The sequence below is a fragment of the Choloepus didactylus genome, chromosome 7 (genome assembly GCF_015220235.1).
Source record: "Choloepus didactylus isolate mChoDid1 chromosome 7, mChoDid1.pri, whole genome shotgun sequence".
NCBI lineage: Eukaryota > Metazoa > Chordata > Mammalia > Pilosa > Megalonychidae > Choloepus > Choloepus didactylus.
Window position 1 is genome coordinate 33,813,890 of NC_051313.1, and position 22,082 is coordinate 33,835,971.

At 39.0% G+C, this 22,082-nt stretch overlaps 1 protein-coding gene across 1 annotated transcript in view; it reads left to right on the forward strand.

The window, feature by feature from the left end:
• Nucleotides 1–22,082, forward strand: part of FRK (fyn related Src family tyrosine kinase) — a 134,504-nt gene that overhangs the window by 103,336 nt on the left and 9,086 nt on the right. Inside the window, exons 3-5 of the mRNA XM_037844242.1 lie at nt 626–789; nt 2,456–2,624; nt 6,311–6,469. Coding sequence (XP_037700170.1) covers nt 626–789; nt 2,456–2,624; nt 6,311–6,469 — 492 coding nt within the window. The remainder of the gene's footprint in view (nt 1–625; nt 790–2,455; nt 2,625–6,310; nt 6,470–22,082) is intronic.

Consider the following 22,082-nt stretch of genomic DNA (forward strand, 5'->3'; position numbering starts at 1 on the left):
TACATGACTTACCTTTGGATTAAACCATACTACAGGAGGATGTATTTGTGGATGCATCATTTTGGGCCCTGTGGAATTGGTTTTATTGAACTGCACTTGGCATTATTTTATCAGTCTACATCGATGGAGAGTATGAAGAATGGCCTTGAGGAATTCCTTACATTATTGTAGGATAATACTGAGGATACTGTTTACTCTATTTTGATGTCCATGTTTAGAATTTCATGGGAGAAATTTCTCTCTGGTCTCTGTACCAGAAAGAGTTGAACTGTTTCTGAACACCTGTTGTGATTTTACCTTATGGACACTGTTGTTCATGAAACTGATTATCAATTTTATAGCTTGTTTTAATCATGTATATTAAGTATACTAAGCATGTATCTTTTTAGTGCTATCTTCACTCCATCCTTTTTATCTTATATTTCCTTCACTATGCTTCCCCAGTTCTTTTTCCTTATTATTCTATCCTTTGTAAACTTCTTTAAGTCCTTTATGACAAAAAGTTGAGAAATAGATAGAATTTTATGATGATTTGATTCCAGACATTGAAAATATCACCACAAAATAAATAAATCTGTTCTGCCTTGGCAAGAAGTTTATTAACCGGCTTTGTATTGGGTTCCAGTTTTAGATGAAGGAGTCGTGAAGCACTACAGAATCAGAAGACTGGATGAAGGGGGCTTTTTCCTTACCCGGAGAAAGACGTTTTCAACCTTGAATGCATTTGTGAACCACTACACCAAGACTAGCGATGGCTTGTGTGTCAAACTGGGAAAACCATGTGTAAAGGTAAGATGCATTTAAGCTGTGGTCATTATTCTCTGTTTATTTAAAGACATACAAAATTATTGGCATACAAAGGATCACTGCATAATTATAAAAATTCACCTCCCCAAGAGTATTCAACAAGTTTGAACCTTTATATATCTAACAAATTAGCTTCAAAATATATAAACCCCTGATGAATATTGGCAAAAGATTTTTTAAAAAATTTTATTCCATAACTTAACCTAAAAATTTCCCCTTTTAACAAACCCACATTAAAATATACAATTCAGTGTTGTTAATTACATTCACAGTGTTGTACTAACATCACTGCTATCCATCACCAAAACTTTTCCATCACTCCAAATGAAAATTCTGTACGAATTAAGCATTAACTCCCCATTCCCTTCCTCCACCACAGCCCCTGGTAGCCTGTATTCTAGTTTCTGACTCTATGAATTTGTCTATTCTAATTATTTCATATCAGTGAGATAATATAATATTTGTCCTTTTGTATCTACCACTACCAGGTTTACGCCTCTGTTTGAGTTGTCTGTATATGGATATCATTTAACTACTTTGGGGGGTAGATAACATTTGATCAAGTTTATGTACAACTATCATTATTCAGTTGTTTGCATGTTTTACCTAAACATATTTAAAATTATGTAGGAGTCATACGCTCTAGTGGGGCAAGTCCTCAGCACCTTGTCAGAGCTGAAGTCTCTTGTGCTGTTGAAGGAACAGCCAGCCATGAGGTTTATACCTGGGCAGTCAGTGAAATCTTCCTGGTGACACTTGATCAGAATTTTATGGATAAGTAAGAGCTGAAGAATTTTGCCCAGTGTGGATGGAATTTGTTGACTTAAATCCTGCAAATCAAACATGCAATTTTGGTATAAAATGTACATAGCTTGGATGGTACAGGAATGTCCCCCCAAGAGTGTGTATATTCATTCTGAGAAATAGCTTCCCTGATATGAAGATATTACCTAAAATTACTCAGTTCAGCCAATATTGTTATATTCTGGTCGACAAAGTTTTACAAAGAAGCATAGGCTATATCTTTGCTGTTGAGATGCTTCTGGCCCAGTTGGGGAATAGGATAAATAGCCAATTCTAGATGTTAAATGAGGCCATGGGCTCTAATAGGGGAGGGGCTTTGATTGTTTTGTTATCGAATGGCACCTGGTTGGGCCTTAAAAAAATACTTGTTTACTAAAATGAATAAATGAGTGAATGAATAAATGAGCGAATGACTAAATCAATGAAAAGGAATTTGAAAAAAAATGATGAAAAGTTTAATTGTGCAAAAATATATGACAAATGATAAACTCTACAGGTCAGAGATTGTGGGATGGATTTGTGGGTGAGGAGGGACTTCAACTGGGCTTTGAATTTGAGAGGGTTTACCTGGGCAAAAAGGCAAAGAGAAAACATTCTAGAGCCAAGTAAGTGTGGACAACGTGGTGCTTGACACAGCAGGAGTTGGAGGCAATGCAACTTGAAGAGGCAAAAATGCAGATTCTCCCACAGTTGCTTTCTGTTTTAAAGTAATAAAATACAATTTACAAGAGTTTGTTTTAAACATTATGTTTCTTTTGAAAAATACTTAGGCTATTATTTTCAACAAAATGATTCTAAAGCTCATCTTTTGCCTTACTAGTATTCTAATTCTCCCACATAACAGGTAGAAGTCCCAACTCCTTTTGATTTGTCGTATAAAACTGTGGATCAGTGGGAGATAGACCGCAACTCCATACAGCTTCTGAAGCGATTGGGTTCCGGGCAGTTTGGTGAAGTTTGGGAAGGTCTATGGAACAACACCACCCCAGTGGCAGTAAAGACGTTAAAACCAGGTATTAGAATCTCAAAGGTTAAGTGGCATATGTTGATTTTCTGTGGGTGCTGTGCTAACATATATACAACATAAAATTTCCCACACTTTCAAGCTTACAATTCGGTGGTATTAATTACATTAATGATGTGCTACCATCACCGCCATCCATTACCAAAACTTTCCCATCACTTCAAACAAGAACTCTGTACCTATGGGCGTATGTTGATTTTAATGAGCTCAGGTTGCCACCGGACATGTCCAAGCATTCACGGAACAGCCAATGCTGCACCTAGCACCAAGCACATGTTGTTGTCACTCTGTTGCCCTGGTGACCATAACCTGTGGGCAAAACTTTAGAATATATCTACTTCTAATAAGATAGATAAATGTAATAACCATAAGCTAGGGTAGAAAAATTGTTCTCTGGACCTCCATTATTTACCTAGCGCAGAATTCTAGAGCTTGGAAAAGCCTTCTGGTGACAGAACTTGAGTTCCTGGGTGCTGCTGGCAGTGAGCAGTATAGTATAGTAACACCATGGTTGCCAAACTGTGTGCCAGGGCACCCCCTCTATCACCACACCGAATTCATGGAAGTGCCACAACATACTGTAAGTTTTGAGGTAAACATCTTGAAAACTGCTTAAAGTTTTGAAGTTGTTCACAGTCTCAACATTAGATCATCTTACATACCTTTTGATGATGTCATACCTTTACGAAGCTGGGTTTTTGGTGGTTGCTGTTATCAAAAGTAATTTCCAAATGAAAAAAGTCAATGTGGAACAGAAAATGAGCAGTGTTCAATCTGACTCCAAGGTTTAAGAAGTTGTACAGTGACCTATATGTGCATATATGTCTTTAGCAAGTAATTGTGTTTAAGAATGAAATAAGAGAATATTTTTTCTTTCAAATTATCTATATTACTTTGTTAAATTGTCTATTAAGTTGTTAGGATACAAATACTAATTAAGTTGTTTGGATCTAAACACTAAACAAAAAACAGAACTGTTAGGTATTCATTTTGTCCTAGGGTGCACTGTAAAAATATTACAGGGATGCTAATGGTATCATGAACTGAAAAAGTTTGGGACCTTCTGGTGTAGAGATTAAGAGCACAAAGTTTGACATAACATAAACCTGAGTTCAAATTTGGCTCTGTCCTCTGTGACTTAAGACAGTTTATGAAACTTTCTGCATCTCCTTAATTGAAAATGGGAGTTATGGTAGTTGCTACTTCATGAGGTTTTATGAGGGCAAGTTGAGTCAATGTACATGAAGTATACATAGTGAGCTTTTTGCAAATATTAGCTTCAGCTGGGTGAGGTGGTGGGCCACCTAGCCAAGGTAAAGACAATCTATCCCTCACCTGATATTTTCACAATCACTGTATGTATATATTTTTGAATCTTAATCTTGCTGTGACAATTGAGACTAAACTTTATTGTTCAATGTAACCACTCATTTCCAAAAAGAGGTAGCTAGCTATCTATCCTCACATTGCTCTCTAAAGAAGACTTTCTGCAGGTCAAAAGAGAACAGGAAAACAAATTTCTTATATTAAAAAAGAAGCCTTGATAGTGTTCTATCCAACAGGAAAAAATATTATTGATTTACAGTGTAATAGCAGCAAATAGCTTTGTTGATTGGTTAAATGTCTTCACTTCACTGGGGCCATTAATCAATCTTAGCAGCTATTTATTTTTTAGCAGACTACCACACAATAAAGATGAGCCTGAAATAAACTCCCACAGTAGCTTTGACAGGCCAAAATTAATATTTAATGTTGCCTTACTGGCTGGGATGAGATTGTGTCTCTTTTGCTCAGCAGCTGGTCAGCTGTAGCTGGCATAGCCAGGGAGGTGTGTTCTGAGCCCCCTTCACCCACACAGGCTCTTGATGCACCATGAATTCACCTCTTGAATGATTTAAGTGTCCTACATTCTTTGAATTTGATGGCTAATCAAAGCATTAACAAAGAAATATGTTGTATATATAAATTGTCTGAATGGTGATAATAATGCTTCTACTACCTGAAGCTTCATGGATCAGATTATTGTGTGTGTGTGTGTGTGTACTATATCCATAGTTGACAGTAGGCCAAATGAATTGTAACAAACAAGAACAAAGTTGTTTATTACGGCTTAGGAGCCTCATTTATTGTCGCTCCATTTTGCTCCTATGATACAAATTTAATACCATTTGATTATGTGGTAGAGATGGAATTGAGTGAGCTCAGAAAAATGTGATGGAAGAGAGGAGCCATTGCTCCTGTTCTCCCATATTAAATCCTTGCTCCTTCCCCTCCTCAGCCTATGAAAGACTACAGTTGGTCTGTTTGATTTTAATAATAACAAAAAGAATAGTCAACAAGCATTGAATACTCATGTGCCAGGCATTGCTATAATCCTGATAATGGCCTTATAATGTCAGTGGGATAATTAGCCACATTTTACAGATGAAGAAACTGAAGTTCAGGGAGGTTTGGTAACTGTTCAAGATCACACAGAAAGCTAGTGGCAGAACTGGGGTCCATCTGAACTTCCAGATTCTCACAGGGCAGACCAAAAGGCAGACTGCCTATGAACATATGTGAACTGACATGTGAGTCACCAGTAACTTATTAACTCTACATTAATAATCAGTCACCAGTGTTACTTTAGAATGACAAAACTTGTCTTTGCTTTGTTCAGATGTCAGTTGTGGAGTCTTTGAGATGGGGAGGATGGTGAATGGGACAGTCTCTTTGACTGTCAGAGGAAATGATATTTGCATGATCCACAGTGAATACTGATGGGAAATGACAGCATTCCTTCAATTGCAGTAATACCTCTGAAATATCATATCATAAAAGAAATAAAAATTTTTATATTACTTAAGAAATGTCCAGGGATCCTTCTTCCTCTTATTTTATTATTACTTTTTTTTGATGCTAACTACTTGTTAGTGATTCAGAGTTGAATAATTTGAGTGCAATTTTATTGTAGATGAAACTTCAAAATAGATTCAGTACTGGATACTGTCTCCATTATCATTTGGTCAGGTTTTTATGGCTCTAACTGTGAAAGAAGATAGTACAGGAGAAAATACTGAATATCAGTTTCAGGTTAAACATATAAAACTGGTGAGAAAAAAATCTAAGTTTTGGGAGTGGCCCTTGAATGTTTTTCTACCTGACCTACATCCTATGTCCCTACAGAATTAAAGACATAAATATGGCAGAGTTGCCATTGCTTTAAGATTGTTCTCCAGCAGTTCACACAGTGGGCACCTAAGACAGGGCAACTCTCACATCTTCCCTGGCTCGAAAACGAAAAGCTCTGGCTAGAGTAATTAAACATTCAGTATCCTCCCCGTATTCATGGTAACAGAATGCTGTCTCTTTGTGCTCCTAAGGTGATTGCCTATTTGATGAGTTACGCTGTCAGTGTCTCCTTTTCCTTTCATTTTTCATGTCGACCCGAATCAGCCTTTCTTCACCCACAGGTCCTAACACATAAACTGCACACACCCCCAATGCACTAGCACATCCAGTTATTAGGCTGCCCTGGCTGAGCTGATTCTCTTCTTTGATAACTCTGAAGATTGTGACACTGATGCTCTTAGTTTTTGGAGAGGCGGGAAGCAATCTTGGTGATTCCCAGCAGGCTGTTGTGAGGATAGGAATGCCTCAATAACCTAAAGGGATTTCCCCCTCTTCTTGTTTCAGGTTCAATGGATCCAAATGACTTCCTGAGGGAGGCACAGATAATGAAGAACCTAAGACACCCAAAGCTTATCCAGCTTTATGCTGTTTGCACTTTAGAAGATCCAATTTATATTATTACAGAGTTGATGAGATATGGAAGTCTGCAAGAATATCTCCAAAGTAAGCTAAAGACTTAATAAAAGGGGTGGGGTGGGGTGGGGGGAGAGGAATTTAGTTTGGCTAGTTCTATAAATGTCAATTTAGCAAGCCTTCTATAACCCAAAGGATATTTACTGTGTGTATATCTGTGAGAATGGATGTCTCAACGTTAAATGGTTCAACTAGTCTTTAATAGGGTAGATATTTTGTTCTCAAAGGCAGGAAATATGTTTCTGCAGTAGAAGAGCAAATTGCTCACAATAGACACATCAGGGTACTTAAATGTAATGTGGGAAATTGAAGAATGGATATTCTGCACGAGGCTTTGTTTCCTGTAATAGCAAATTGAACATTAGCAGTCCTGGACCAATATGGCAAAGAATTAGGGGCCATGGAATACTTTTGGGGAAAGATGGGAGTGATACCCTAGTACTTTTTGTTGTTGTTTTTGTAGTTGTTGCTGGTTTTGAAAACATAGAAGCATTGGTTGATGTTTAAAATACTTCCTTTCTAGGTAGCAGCATTAGAATGTTCATACTAAAAAGCAGAAATATATTATTACTTTATTCCTACATCTGCTTCCTGTAGTTAGAGAAGACTTAAGGATACTGTGAAATTTCAATGTTTGCTACAAATTAATAATTTAACAAACAACAATTTAATAAACATTAAAATGAGATTTTTAAAGTAGTTGAGGTCAAATACTGCAAGAATAAATCTTTTTCTATAATTTTTTAAATGTCAGAGGGGCATTTGATAGAATGTGTAGAGGTAAAGGGAGGTGAGAATAATGGAACAAAGGTTTCTGAAAGGTAAGAGTATTCTCTGATTTCAGGGTGACTTCTGAAGCTGGTAATGTTAAATTTAAAAATCAGATAGAGGAAAAAAACACAAGACTTGTTAGATACTGTTAAAAACAAAAGTATATCTAGTTCCCTTGCATGGAGGTGTTAAATTTAACAGCATCAGAATTTTGCCTATAAAGATTAATGCCATAAATAAGATAACCTCAGCCATTGACCCTTTTGCCTTATTCCCAGGGACAAGGCACAGGGGAGATCCTGGGTTATCTCTAACAAAAATGCTTCGTCAAGGTCACTCAGAACACTCACACTGTTAAGTCCAATAGTCGATTCTTAGCCTTCAGACCAATTAGCAGCTTTTGATACAATGGATACTCTCCCTTCCTGGAAACACTTCCTTCCTTTGACTTCCAAGATACTTCATTCCATGGCTTTTCCTTCTTCCTTTCTTGCTGGTTCTTCTCAGTTATGTGGTTTTCCTCATCTCCCAGTCCTCTAAGTCTCTTGGAGTTCCCCAGGACTCCTCTGCAGCATCACTCTTTCCCTTGTTAATCTCATCCAGTCTCATTGTCTAATACCATTTATGTACTAACGACTTCCCAAATTATATCCCTTCCTTAATTCACAGGCTAAGCACATCCATGAGGCCTTCATTGATTAGTCTCTGAATTCTAAAATTCAATCTTCTACTCTCCCTTCATATTCCTCTTTCCTGCTTCTTGTTTTCTCTCCTTAGCTGCTAGTCATCTTATACTATATGATTTATTTATATACTTTTAGTGTCTCCTAAAACCTAACTACAAGAAGACAGAGACTTTTCTTTGTTTTAGTGTTAGAACAGTGTCTGACACATAGTAGGTGTGTTGATTTGGATCTGTTATATACCCCCAAAAGGCCTATATTCTTTTAAACCAGTCTTGTGGGGCAGACCTATTGTGTGTGGGACCTTTTGATTAGATGTTTCCATGGAGATGTGACTCTGCCCATTCAAGATGGATCTTAATTCCTTGCTGGAGTCCACTATGAGCAGATAAAAGTAAGGGACATTTTGGAGAGTGTAGAGAGAAGCTAAGAAAGAAAACACCCTGGGAGAAGAAAGAAGGGCCCACTGAGAGGGCTATTTTGAAACCAGAACTGAGGGGAAGAGGGACCAGCAGATGTTACAATGTGCCTTCCCATGTGACAGAGGAACCCTGGATGCCATTGGCCTTTCCTCAGCTAAAGTCTCTGCCTCTTGATGCCTTAATTGGGACATTTTCACATGGAACTGTAAATTTGGAACCTAATAAATCCCTATTGAAAAAGCCAGCCCATTTCCAGTATATTACATTCTGGCAGCTTTAGCAAACTAGAACTGATTTTGGTACAAGAAGAGTGAGGTGCTGCTGCAGTTTGCAAATATCAAAAATGCTGGAATGGCTTTACAAATGGATAAGGGGAAGAATCTGGAAGAAGTGTGAGATGCTTGACAGAAAGAGCCTAGGTTTCTTTGAAGAGACTGTTAGTAGAAATATAGATGCTAGAGGAACTTCCAATGAGGCATTAGAAAGGATGAATGTGATATTGTCAACTGGAAGAAAGGTGACCTTGTTTTAAAGTGGCAGAGAATTTGGCCAAATTGAGTCCTGGTGTTAGATAGAATTTGAAAATGATGAACTGGGATACTTAGCTGAAGAGATCTCCAAATTAAATGTGGAAAATGCAGCCTGGCTTCTCTTTGCAGCTTATAGTAAAATCTGAGAGGAAAGGGATAAGCTGAGAATTGAACTCTTGGGTACAAAGAACCAGAAAATGGTGGTTTGGAAGAGTCTGAGCTTCTAGAAAGTGAGACCCCAGAGGCTGGTGCCTCATGTGAGGATTTAACCAAACCTGGAATCAGTCAGCCATGTCAGGATGAGCCAGACTTGGAGATGGAGTTATCCAGAGAGGATTTTTGGAAAGTTCTATTGTCTGATGACTTCGATCCCTGTGTGCTGCATGCTAAACTGACAATTTTTTTGTGGGATCTGTAAAAACTGCCAGTTTGGACTAAAAGGGACCAAAAAGGGACATATTGAAGGAAAAATGACTTCAAAGGCAGAAGCATGGAATCCAAGGTCTGGAGACCCACCCGTGTATGTGGAGAGGGTAAGCTTGCCCTGGAGTTCAAAGAAGGTGGGGCACATTCCCCAGGGATTAGGGAGAGCCTGGCCACAACTCCATTGTTCAGAAAGGGGAGAGCCTGTGCCCTGGAGGTGACAGAGAATTGGGTGCCACCCCAATGCTTGAGGAGTGTGGGGTCGAGAACAAGGTGGTCTCCCCAGTGCTTGGATATGTTGGAGCAATCAATCCAGTGTTTGGAGAGAACAGGGTCACTGCACAAGCCCTTGGAAAAGGTGAGACTGCCACTCTCTCAAGTCCCAAGTATAAAAAATCATTCTATAAATGACTCTCAGACTTTGAAAACTAATGAAGTTTACCTGGTAGGTTTCCAGAACTGTTTGTGTCCCTTGACTCCTATTTTCCTTCCAATTTCTCCCTATGGCAATGGCAACATTTATTTTATGACTGTCCCTCCTTTGTATATTGGAAGCAGATAACTTGTAAATTTCACAGTCCACAGCCAGAGGAGAACTTTGTCTTAGGACAAACCATGCCTCTAACTGATTTTGATAAGACTTTGTACTTAATACTGTACTGAAATGATTTAACGCTTTTGTGATATTGTGATGGAATGAATATATTTTGCATATTAAAAGAACATGCCTTTTTGGGGTCCAGAGGATGGAGTGTGCTGGTTTGGATCTGTTATGTACTCCAGAAAAGGCTATGGTCTTTTAATCCAATCTTGTGGGGGCAGACCTATTGTGGGTGGGACCTTTTGATTAGGTTGTTTCCGTGGAGATGTGACCCCATCCATTCAAGATGGGTATTAATCCCCTTGCTGGGGTCCTCTATGAGAGGACTTCTGGAGAGTGCAGAGAAAAGCTAAGAAAGAAAATGCCTCAGGAGGAGCAAAAAGGACCCACAGAAACTGAGAGAGCCATTTTGAAACCAGAACCGAGGGGAAGAAGGGCCAGCAGATATTACCATTTGCCTTTCCATGTGACAGAGGATCCCTGGATGCCATTGGCCTTTCCTCAGATAAAGTTTCTACCTCTTGATGCCTGAATTTGGACATTTTCACAACCTTAGAACTGTAAATTTGCAACCTAATAAATCCCCATTGAAAAAAGCCATCCCATTTCTGGTATTTTGCATTCTGGCAGCTTTCACAAACCAGAACAGTAGGTGTGGTCATTTGAAACTGTACATACCCAGAAAAACGTGTTCTGAAATTTAATCCATTCTGTGGGTATAATTCCACTGTAAGTAGCACATGAGGCTATTTCAGTTTAGGTATGACCCACCTTAATCATGATGTCTTAAATCTGTTCTTGGAGTCCTTTATAAATGGAAGCAAGACAAAGAGAGAAAGCCAAGGAAGCAAGAAGCTGAAATAAATGAAACCTGGAAGAAAAGGCAGAGACCAGCAGATGCTGCCATGTACCTTGCCATGTGGCAGAAGAGCCAAGGATCACTGGTAGCCAGTCTTCAGGCAGAAAGCATTGCCTTGCTTATGCCATTATCTGGACATTTTCCTGGACTCTAACTTGTAAGCCAATAAATTACAATTGTTTAAGCCAAACCATTTCATGGTATTTGCTTTAAGCAGTCTAGGAAACTGAAATATTAATTATGTTTAATTATGTGTGCATTAATTATGAATGAATGAATACATTAAGTTTAGACCATCCTGAACCTAATGAGATTGAGATTTGGGGTTGAGTTTGTTTTGAGACTCTTGGCACGAGCCTTAAAAAGATCCACTTAGTACGTTGCAAACACCTTTGTCTCTGAGGATTCTGTGGCTTGTTGATGATGTGGTTTTCTGAGGGCCGATGTGAGCAATGTCATATTCTGGGCTGGGACATTGGGGTAAAGTTTACCAAGGCCTTTGTTTTCCAGGATACTTAGCTGCCAGGAAGAATAATGAAGATAAGCTCACTAGAGACAATCCCTTCCCAATCAAGAGGGTTTAAATACAACAAAGTGATCTTAAAATGAACCTGCCACTCTTAAACAGCCCATTATAAGAAATATTGTTAAGCTGAAAGACCTTTGAGTGATGGAACATAATTGAAATTGTCTTCTTTTTGCAGATGTAAATTGTCACAGGTTTGTGAATATTTATATCAGTTTTGATATATGGCATTTATATTAGAAGTTCATTCTGAGGTTTACTTAGGAAATTCCAGGGTCACTGCACCCTTTAGCATAGGAAATGTGTATTGCTCAATTTCCTTCACTATTGTACCTGCCAGTGAAAACCTTTTTATATCTGCTGTAACAGATTAGATGTTGTATTTGATAGTTGAAATAACATACATAGTTTTCTATAGAACCATCTTTGCAGTCCCTGAGCTTGGCTGAATATTTTTTTGTAAGAAATTTCTCCAAAGTGGGAGAGGTTGTAAAGAAACTTTAGCATTAAAAATAATTGACACCCGATATTTCTTACTGAAATTTAAGGAGGATAAATAGCTGCACTTTGTTTGTTTGTTTGTTGAGTTCAATTGGACTTGTTTTCTTCCCAATAAATACTTACAGAGTACTTAAAATATATCAGGCATTTAGGTACTACTTAACAAATATTTTCTTTTATATGTAAATTGAGTCCTAGCATGTTGTTCATCATTTTCATGGACAGTTCACTTAAGTGGATTGAAGTAGACAGGAATGTTTCAATGAAATACCATTTAATTGACTGCAATGACTGTAACTATTTACTGTCTATATGAATGGAAGTTTCCATTAGACCCTTAGTTTTGTGTGCTCAGGAGTCATATGTAAGGTAAATTTTAGGGAGGCAGTGTAGAACAGTTCTTCAGAGCATAGCATTAACTATGCATGTACCACATACTTTTCTAAGAGCTTTATAAATATTAATTTAGCCCCTTCTAACAATCTTATGAGTGATTATTATTATCTCCACTTTACAGCTGAAGAAACTGGGGTAGGGAGAGGTTAACTCTCTACTTATCCAAAGTGCCTGAGCCAGAATTCAAGCCCAGAAAGTCTGGCTCCATAGTCTCTGCTTTTAACGTATGCTTTAGACCCGATGTTATTTTCCTAACGTTAGTTATCTATTGCTACATAACAAATTACCCCAAAACTTGGTGGCTTAAAGCAACAGACATTTATTATCTCACAGTTTTTGTGGGTCAGAAACCCAGGTGTAGCTTGGCTAGGTATTCTGGCTCAGCATCTCTCACAAGACTGCAGTCAATGTGTCGGCAGGTTCTCTAGTCATCTGAAGATTACTGGAGGTGGATCCACTTCCAAGCTCACTCATGGAACTGTTGGCAGGATTTGGTTACTCTCAGGTTGTTGGGCTGAGTTACTGAGTTCCTTGTTGGTTGTTGGCTGCAAGTTGTTTATGTTTCTTGCTGCATGGGCCCCTCCATTGGGCAACTCACAAAATGGCGGCCTATTTCATCAGAGTGAGCATGTGAGAGGGCAAGGGATGGGAAAGTGCCCGCAAGACAGAAGTCACAGTCTTTTGTGTGTGTATGTGAGGAAAGTAACATTAATTCTTTCTCTGTAATTGAACTTTAATGGATACTACAAGCCTCCAGTCTATTAAAGAGCAGAAACAGGCTCAATTTGGCTTTCTCTCCTATTTCCCTTGAGTTGCCCCTGAGTTTTGTGTTTTTTTTTTTTGTGAACCAAAGGTGATTTTGTCGTCAGTTGCTGCCTAGCAAGCCATCTCAAACTTAGTGGCTTCAGGCCCAATGGAGCATGATTCTGTGGGTTGATTGGGTAATTCTGCCTCACATAATGTTGGCTGAGGTCACTCATTCAGCCCCATGCAGCTGTAAGCTCAGTTGGAGTGCCTCTTTCCCTGTGGTATCATCTTCCAGGCCTCTCCACACATGGCCGAAATTAGGGTAAGACAAGAAATGCACTGTTCTAGTTTGCTAATGTTGCCGGAGTGCAAAACACCAGAGACGGATAGGCTTTTATAAAAGGGGGTTTATTTGGTTACACAGTTACAGTCTTAAGGCCATAAAGTGTCCAAGGTAACACATCAGCAATCATGTACCTTCACTGGAGGATGGCCAATGGTGGCCAGAAAACCTCTGTTAGCTGGGAAGACACGTGGCTGGCGTCTTCTCCAAAGTTCTGGTTTCAAAATGGCTTTCTCTCAGGATGTTCCTCTCTAGGCTGCAGTTCCTCAAAAATGTCACTCTTAGTTGCACTTGAGATATTTGTCCTCTCTCAGCTTCTCCAGAGCACAAGCCTGCTATCAATGGCCGTCTCCAAACTGTCTCTCATCCGCAGCTCCTCTCCTAGCTCCTGGGCATTCTTCAGAGTGTCCCTCTTGGCTGTAGCTCCTCTTCAAAATGTTACTCACAGCTGCACTGAGTTCCCTCTGCCCGCCAGCTCATTTATATGGCTCCAATGATCAAGGCCCACCCTGAATGGGTTGGGGCCATGCCTCCATGGAAATCTCTCACCAGAGTTATCACCTACAGTTGGGTGGGGCACATTTCCATGCAAATCTAATCAGCACCAAAATATCTGCCCCACAAGACTATATCAAAGAATATGGCTTTTTCTGGGGGACATACTATATTCAAACCAGCACACGCACCTAGCGTGCAACATTTAAGGAAGCACTTTCTCTCACTCAGGTACATGAAATGATTCGACTCTCAGCTGATACCATGAAGTCATAGTCTTTTTTTTTTTAATGTTTTAAAGTTTATTTATCAAAAAATTAAAACAAGCAACAAAAGACATACATTTCAAACAAAACAAAGCAAAGGATTAAGAAAAACAGAAAACCTAAAATAACTACTTTGCTTCCAACATGTTCCTACCATACCCCAAGAAAATTAATAAACCCTATCCAAACAAAGGAATAAGAAAAACAAATAATCTACTGAAGGACAATTTGCTTTTCTCCAAGTTTCTGCTGTTACAAATGATGGTACAGTGAGCTCCCTGGGTTGAAAGTGGGTACATTGCAAATTTCAGTAAATATTGTATAAATGCCCTCCACCTCCCCAGAGGGTTCATGACCTTTTCCTCCACCTAATAAAAATATAACAATCTTTTACACTTTTACCAAACTGATAGACCAAATGTTATTTTTTTTTTAAATAAATCCAAAGCTATAGGAACAGTTGCAAAAACAACACTAACCCCATACACAGAATTCCATCATACCCTGACCCCCCTCCCCCGATAGCCCAATCCACCAACTTTAACATGAAGTCATAGTGTTTTATAACTGTTTTAGATTCCTGAGCTGCTTAAAAAAATACCATGAGATGGATCTGATTAGACAATGGGAATTTATTTGCTCATTCATGGTTTTGAGGCTAAGAGAAGGTCCAAATCAAGGAGTCATCAAGGTGATGCTTTCTTTTTTTTTTTTTTTTTTTTTATCATCATTTTATTGATATATATTCACATACCACGCAGTCATACAAAACAAATTGTACTTTCGATTGTTTACAGTACCATTACATAGTTGTACATTCATCACCTAAATCAATCCCTGACACCTTCATTAGCACACACACAAAAATAACAAGAATAATAATTAGAGTGAAAAAGAGCAATTGAATCAAAAAAGAACACTGGGTACCTTTGTCTGTTTGTTTCCTTCCCCTACTTTTCTACATATCCATCCATAAACTAGACAAAGTGGAGTTTGGTCCTTATGGCTTTCCCAATCCCATTGTCACCCCTCATAAGCTACATTTTTATACAACTGTCTTCGAGATTCATGGGTTCTGGGTTGTAGTTTGATAGTTTCAGGTACCCACCACCAGCTACCCCAATTCTTTAGAACCTAAAAAGGGTTGTCTAAAGTGTGCGTAAGAGTGCCCAACAGAGTGATCTCTCGGCTCGTTTAGGAATCTCTCTGCCACTGAAGCTTATTTCATTTCCTTTCACATCCCCCTTTTGGTCAAGAAGATGTTCTCTGTCCCACGATGCCGGGTCTACATTCCTCCCCGGGAGTCATATTCCACGTTGCCAGGGAGATTCACTCCCTGGGTGTCTGATCCCACGTAGGGGGGAGGGCAGTGATTTCACCTTTCAAGTTGGCTTAGCCAGAGAGAGAGGGCCACATCTGAGCAACAAAGAGGCATTCGGGAGGAGACTCTTAGGCACAACCATAGGGAGGCCTAGCCTCTACTTTGCAGCAACCATCTTCCCAAGGGTAAAACTTTTGGTAGAGGGCTCAACCCATCAAACCACCAGTCCCCTATGTCTGTGGTCATGTTAGCAACCATGGAGGTGGGGTAGGCGAATACCCCTGCATTCTCCACAGGCTCCTCAAGGGGGCACTACATCTTTTTTTTTTTCCTTGTTTTCTTCTCTTTTTTTTTTTTTTTAACTTTCCCTTTTTTTAAATCAATGAATGAAAAAAAAAGTTAAAAAGAAAACAAACATACAATAAAAGAACATTTCAAAGAGACCATAACAAGGGGGTAAGAAAAAGACAACTAACCTAAGATAACTGCTTAACTTCCAACATGTTCCTACTTTACCCCAAGAAAGTTACATAATATAGCAACATTTCTGTGAACTTGTTCCTACTATGTCCATCAGAAATTAACAGACCATAGTCATTTCTGGGCATCCCCAGAACGTTAAATAGCTTATCTGTTCTTCTTGGATTATTGTTCCCCCTTCCTTAATTGCTCTCTACTGCTAGTTCCCCTACATTCTACTTTATAAACCATTTGTTTTACATTTTTCAAAGTTCACATTAGTGGTAGCATATAATATTTCTCTTTTTGTGCCTGGCTTATTTCGCTCAGCATTATGTCTTCAAGGTTCATCCATGTTGTCATATGTTTGACGAGATCGTTCCTTCTTACTGCCGCGTAGTATTCCATCGTGTGTATATACCACATTTTATTTATCCACTCATCTGTTGAAGGACATTTGGGTTGTTTCCATCTCTTGGCAATTGTGAATAATGCTGCTATGAACATTGGCGTGCAGATATCTGTTCGTGTCACTGCTTTCCGATCTTCGGGTATATACCGAGAAGTGCAATCGCTGGATCGAATGGTACTCTATATCTAGTTTTCTAAGGAACTGCCAGACTGACTTCCAGAGTGGCTGAACCATTATACAGTCCCACCAACAATGAATAAGAGTTCCAATTTCTCCACTCCTCCAGCATTTGTAGTTTCCTGTTTGTTTAATGGCAGCCATTCTAACCGGTGTTAGATGGTATCTCATTGTGGTCTTAATTTGCATCTCTCTAATAGCTAGTGAAGCTGAACATTTTTTCATGTGTTTCTTGGCCATTTGTATTTCCTCTTCAGAGAACTGTCTTTTCATATCTTTTGCCCATTTTATAATTGGGCTGTCTGTACTATTGTCATTGAGTTGTAGGATTTCTTTGTATATGCAAGATATCAGTCTTTTGTCAGATACATGGTTTCCAAAAATTTTTCCCATTGAGTTGGCTGCCTCTTTACCTTTTTGAGAAATCCTTTGAGGTGCAGAAACTTCTAAGCTTGAGGAGTTCCCATTTATCTATTTTCTCTTTTGTTGCTTGTGCTTTGGGTGTAAAGTCTAGGAAGTGGCCGCCTAATACAAGGTCTTGAAGATGTTTTCCTACATTATCTTCTAGGAGTTTTATGGTACTTTCTTTTATATTGAGATCTTTGGTCCATTTTGAGTTAATTTTTGTGTAGGGGGTGAGGTAGGGGTCCTCTTTCATTCTTTTGGATATGGATATCCAACTCTCCCAGCCCCATTTGTTGAAAAGACCATTATGGCTCAGTTCAGTGACTTTGGGGGCCTTATCAAAGATCAGTCGGCCATAGATCTGAGGGTCTATCTCTGAATTCTCAATTCGATTCCATTGATCTATATGTCTATCTTTGTGCCAGTACCATGCTGTTTTGGCAACTGTGGCTTTATAATAAGCTTCAAAGTCAGGGAGTGTAACTCCCACGTCGTTTTTCTTTTTTAGAGTGTCTTTAGCAATTCGAGGCATCTTCCCTTTCCAAATAAATTTGATAAGTAGCTTTTCCAAGTCTGCAAAGTAGGTTGTTGGAATTTTGATTGGGATTGCATTGAATCTGTAGATGAGTTTGGGTAGAATTGACATCTTAATGACATTTAGCCTTCCTATCCATGAACATGGAATATTTTTCCATCTTTTAAGGTCCCCTTCTATTTTTTAGTAGAGTTATGTAGTTTTCTTTGTATAGGTCTTTTACATCTTTGGTTAAGTTGATTCCTAGGTACTTGATTTTTTTAGTTGCTATTGAAAATGGTATCTTTTTCTTGAGTGTCTCTTCCGTTTGTTCATTTCTAGCATATAGAAACATTACTGACTTATGTGCATTAATCTTGTATCCCGCTACTTTGCTAAATTTGTTTATTAGCTCTAGTAGGTGTATCGTCGATTTCTCAGGGTTTTCTAGATATAAGATCATATCATCTGCAAACAATGACAGTTTTACTTCTTCTTTTCCAATTTGGATGCGTTTTATTTCTTTGTCTTGCCAGATTGCCCTGGCTAGCACTTCCAGCACAATGTTGAATAACAGTGGTGACAGCGGGCATCCTTGTCTTGTTCCTGATCTTAGAGGGAAGGCTTTCAGTCTCTCACCATTGAGTACTATGCTGGCTGTGGGTTTTTCATATATGCTCTTTATCATGTTGAGGAAGTTTCCTTCAATTCCTACCTTTTGAAGCGTTTTTATCAAAAGGGATGTTGGATTTTGTCAAATGCTTTTTCAGCATCTATTGAGATGATCAATTGACTTTTCCCTTTCGAGTTTTTAATGTGTTGTAATACATTGATTGTTTTTCTTATGTTGAACCATCCTTGCATGCCTGGAATGAACCCCACTTGGTCATGGTGTATGATTTTTTTAATGTGTCTTTGGATTCGATTTGCAAGTATTTTGTTGAGGATTTTTGCATCTATATTCATTAGGGAGATTGGCCGGTAGTTTACCTTTTTGTAGCATCTTTGCCTGGTTTTGGTATTAGATTGATGTTAGCTTCATAAAATGAGTTAGGTAGTGTTCCATTTTTTCAATGTTTTGAAAGAGTTTGAGTAAGATTGGTGTCAGTTCTTTCTGGAAAGTTTGGTAGAATTCCCCTGTGAAGCCATCTGGCCCTGGGCATTTATTTGTGGGAAGATTTTTGATGACTGATTGGATCTCTTGCTTGTGATGGGTTGGTTGAGGTCTTCTATTTCTTCTCTGGTCAGTCTAGGTTGTTCATATGTTTCCAGGAAATTGTCCATTTCCTCTACATTATCCAGTTTGTTGCCATACAGTTGTTCATAATATCCTCTTATAATTTTTTAATTTCTTCAGGATCTGCAGTTATGTCACCTTTTTCATTCATTATTTTGTTTATATGGGTCTTCTCTCTTTTTGATTTTGTCAGTCTAGCTAGGGGCTTGTCAATCTTGTTGATCTTCTCAAAGAACCAACTTTTGGTGATATTTATCCTCTCTATTGTTTTTTGTTCTCTATGTCATTTATTTCTACTTTAATCCTTGTTATTTCTTTTTGTACTTGGTTTAGGATTGGTTTGCTGTTCATTTTCTAGCTTCTTCAGATGATCCATTAGTTCTTTGATTTGTTCTTTTTCCTTTTTAATGTATGTGTTTAGTGCTATAAATTTCCCCCTTAGCACTGCTTTTGCTGCATCCCATAGATTTTGGTATGTTGTGTTCTCATTTTCATTCGTCTCTATATATTTAGCAATTTCTCTTGCTATTTCTTCATTAACCCACTGATTGTTTAGGAGTGTGTTGTTTAACCTCCAGGTATTTGTGAATTTTCTAAGTCTCTGATGGTTATTGACTCTAATTGTATTCCATTGTGGTCAGAGAATGTGCTTTGAATAATTTCAATCTTTTTAAATTTATTGAGGCTTGTTTTATGTCCCGCATATGATCTATTCTGGAGAAAGTTCCGTGAGCACTAGAAAAGTATGTATCCTGGATTTGGGATGTAATGTCTGTATATGTCTGTTAACTCTAATTCATTTATCAGATTGTTAGGTTTTCAATTTCCTTATTGGTCTTCTGTCTGGTTGATCTATCTATAGGAGAGAGTGATGTGTTGAAGTCTCCCACAATTATTGTGGAAACATCAATTGCTTCCTTTAGTTTTGCCAGTGTTTCTCTCATGTTTTTGTGGCACCTTGATTGGGTGCATAGACATTTACGATTGTTATTTCTTCTTGCTGAATTGCCCCTTTTATTAGTATGTAGTGGCCTTCTTTGTCTCTCAAAACATCCCTGCATTTGAAGTCTATTTTATCTGAGATTAATATGCTACACCTGCTTTCTTTTGGCTGTGGCTTGCATGAAATATTTTTTCCATCCTTTCACTTTCAGTTTCTTTGTGTCCCTGTGTCTAAGATGAGTCTCTTGTATGCAACATATTGATGGTTCATTTTTTTTGATCCATTCTGCGAATCTATATCTTTTAATTGGGGAGTTTAATCCATTTACATTCAACGTTAAAACCGTGAAGGCATTTCTTGAATCGGCCATCTTATCCTTTGGTTTATGTTTGCCATATTTTTCCCTCTCTCTATTAATATCCTTTATTGTACCCATACCGAATCTCTTTAGTACTGAACCTTCTCCAAGTCTCTCTGTCCTGTCTTTGTTTCTCTGTCTGTAGGGCTCCCTTTAGTATCTCCAGTAGGGCAGGTCTCTTGTTAGCAAATTCTCTCAGAATTTGTTTGTCTGTGAAAAATTTAAGCTCTCCGTCAAATTTGAAGGAGAGCTTTGCTGGATAAAGTATTCTTGGCTGGAAATTTTTCTCACTCAGAATTTTAAATATATCGTGCCACTGCCTTCTTGCCTCCATGGTGGCTGCTGAGTAGTCACTACTTAGTCTTATGCTGTTTCCTTTGTATGTGGTGAATTGCTTTTCTCTTGCTGCTTTCAGAACTTGCTCCTTCTCTTCTGTGTTTGACAGTGTGATCAGTATATGTCTCGGAGTGGGTTTATTTGGATTTATTCTATTTGGAGTTCGCTGAGCATTTATGATTTGTGTATTTATGTTGTTTTGAAGATTTGGGAAATTTTCCCCAACAATTTCTTTGAATACTCTTCCTAGACCTTTACCCTTTTCTTCCCCTTCTGGGACATCAATGAGTCTTATATTTGGACGTTTCATATTATCTATCATATCCCTGAGGTCCATTTCGATTTTTTCAATTTTTTCCCCATTCTTTCTTTTATGCTTTCATTTTCCATTCTGTCATCTTCGAGGTCACTGATTCGTTGTTCAACTTCCTCTAGTCTTGTACTATGAGTGTCCAGAATCTTTTTAATTTGGTCAACAGTTTCTTTAATTTCCATAAGATCATCCATTTTTTTATTTAGTCTTGCAATGTCTTCTTTATGCTCTTCTAGAGTCTTCTTGATTCCTTCATATCCCGTACTATGGTCTCATTGTTCATCTTAGTTCTTTGAGTAGCTGCTCTAGGTGCTGTGTCTCTTCTGGTCTTTTGATTTGGGTGCTTGGGCTTGGGTTATCCATATCATCTGGTTTTTTCATATGCTTTATAATTTTCTGTTGTTTTTGGCCTCGTGGCATTTGCTGAACTTGATAGGGTTCTTTTAGGATTTGTAGACCTATTGAAGTCCTTATCTGTAATTTATCAGATCTACAGCTTTGTGGAGTACACTTTCTCTAACTAACCAGCAGGTGGCGTCCACGAGCCACCTGTTCTCCACGAGCCAGTTCTCCCCTGCTTAGCCTTTTTGGTGAGTGGGGGAGTGAGTCTTGTGGGGCCCAATTGGTGTACCAAGCTTGCATGTGTAGTTGGTGTTGCCTGCCCTGTATGTGGGGCGTGTTTCTGGGCAGTCGGGGAGGGGGGGTGGCCCTAACAATCAAATCTCCCTGATGATCCTAGAGTTTTAAAGCTGCTGCAATAGTCTAATCCTTCAGTTCAGTCCTGCCACAGTTCGTCTCTGCCACTGACCCAGAAGTCTTTGGTATTGGCGTATGGCTCCTGAGACTTGCAAGTGGGCCCCTCTTCCAGGCTGTGCACCCCGGGTCCTCTGTTGAGGGATGACTGTGCTATGTCACAGGTGAGTGCCCCCAGGGCAGTTCTGGGCTGCTGGGCTGTGTAGGGAGGCTCCCAGTCTGCTGAAATGATGGCTGAATGGGGCTTTGTTAATTCACAACTGCTCCACCTTCCCAGCTCTGGGACAATCAGCTGAGGTTGCAGGGAAGGCTAATGTCCACGCCCAGTTTTGTGGTGTGTGCCTGTTATTTGAAGCACTTCCGTCACACTGGGTTGTCTGGGGCAGTTCTGGGCTATGGGGCTGGCTATGGGCAGGAGTGTTTCCTGTCCCCCAGGATGGTGGCTGTGAGCGGACACCCCCGTTTTCTTGGGAAGTTGTGGTGTTTAGTGAATTTTCTCAGCCACTGGATTATTGCCTTTTGTCTCAGAGCTCTCTTAGTTCTGCTCTTGACTTGACGTGCCCAAATTGCAATTCTTTGAAGCTTTCTGTATTGGGCTTCTTAGAGTAATTGTTTTTGAAAAAGAAAAAAGGATTAAAAAAACAAACAAACAAAAAAAAAGGGCCCTCCTCAGAGATCTAATGGGTTATTGAAATGCTAATAGACAAAGCAACCAGGGCCATTAAGGAAAGGTCCACAGAGCAGAGAGATCAGCTTTTCTTCGGGATTTGCATATGCGCCTCAAGGCCTGAGCTCCGCCCTTCCCCTTTCTGTGTTCACCAGAACTCCAAAAATCCTCTGCTTTTATTTTGG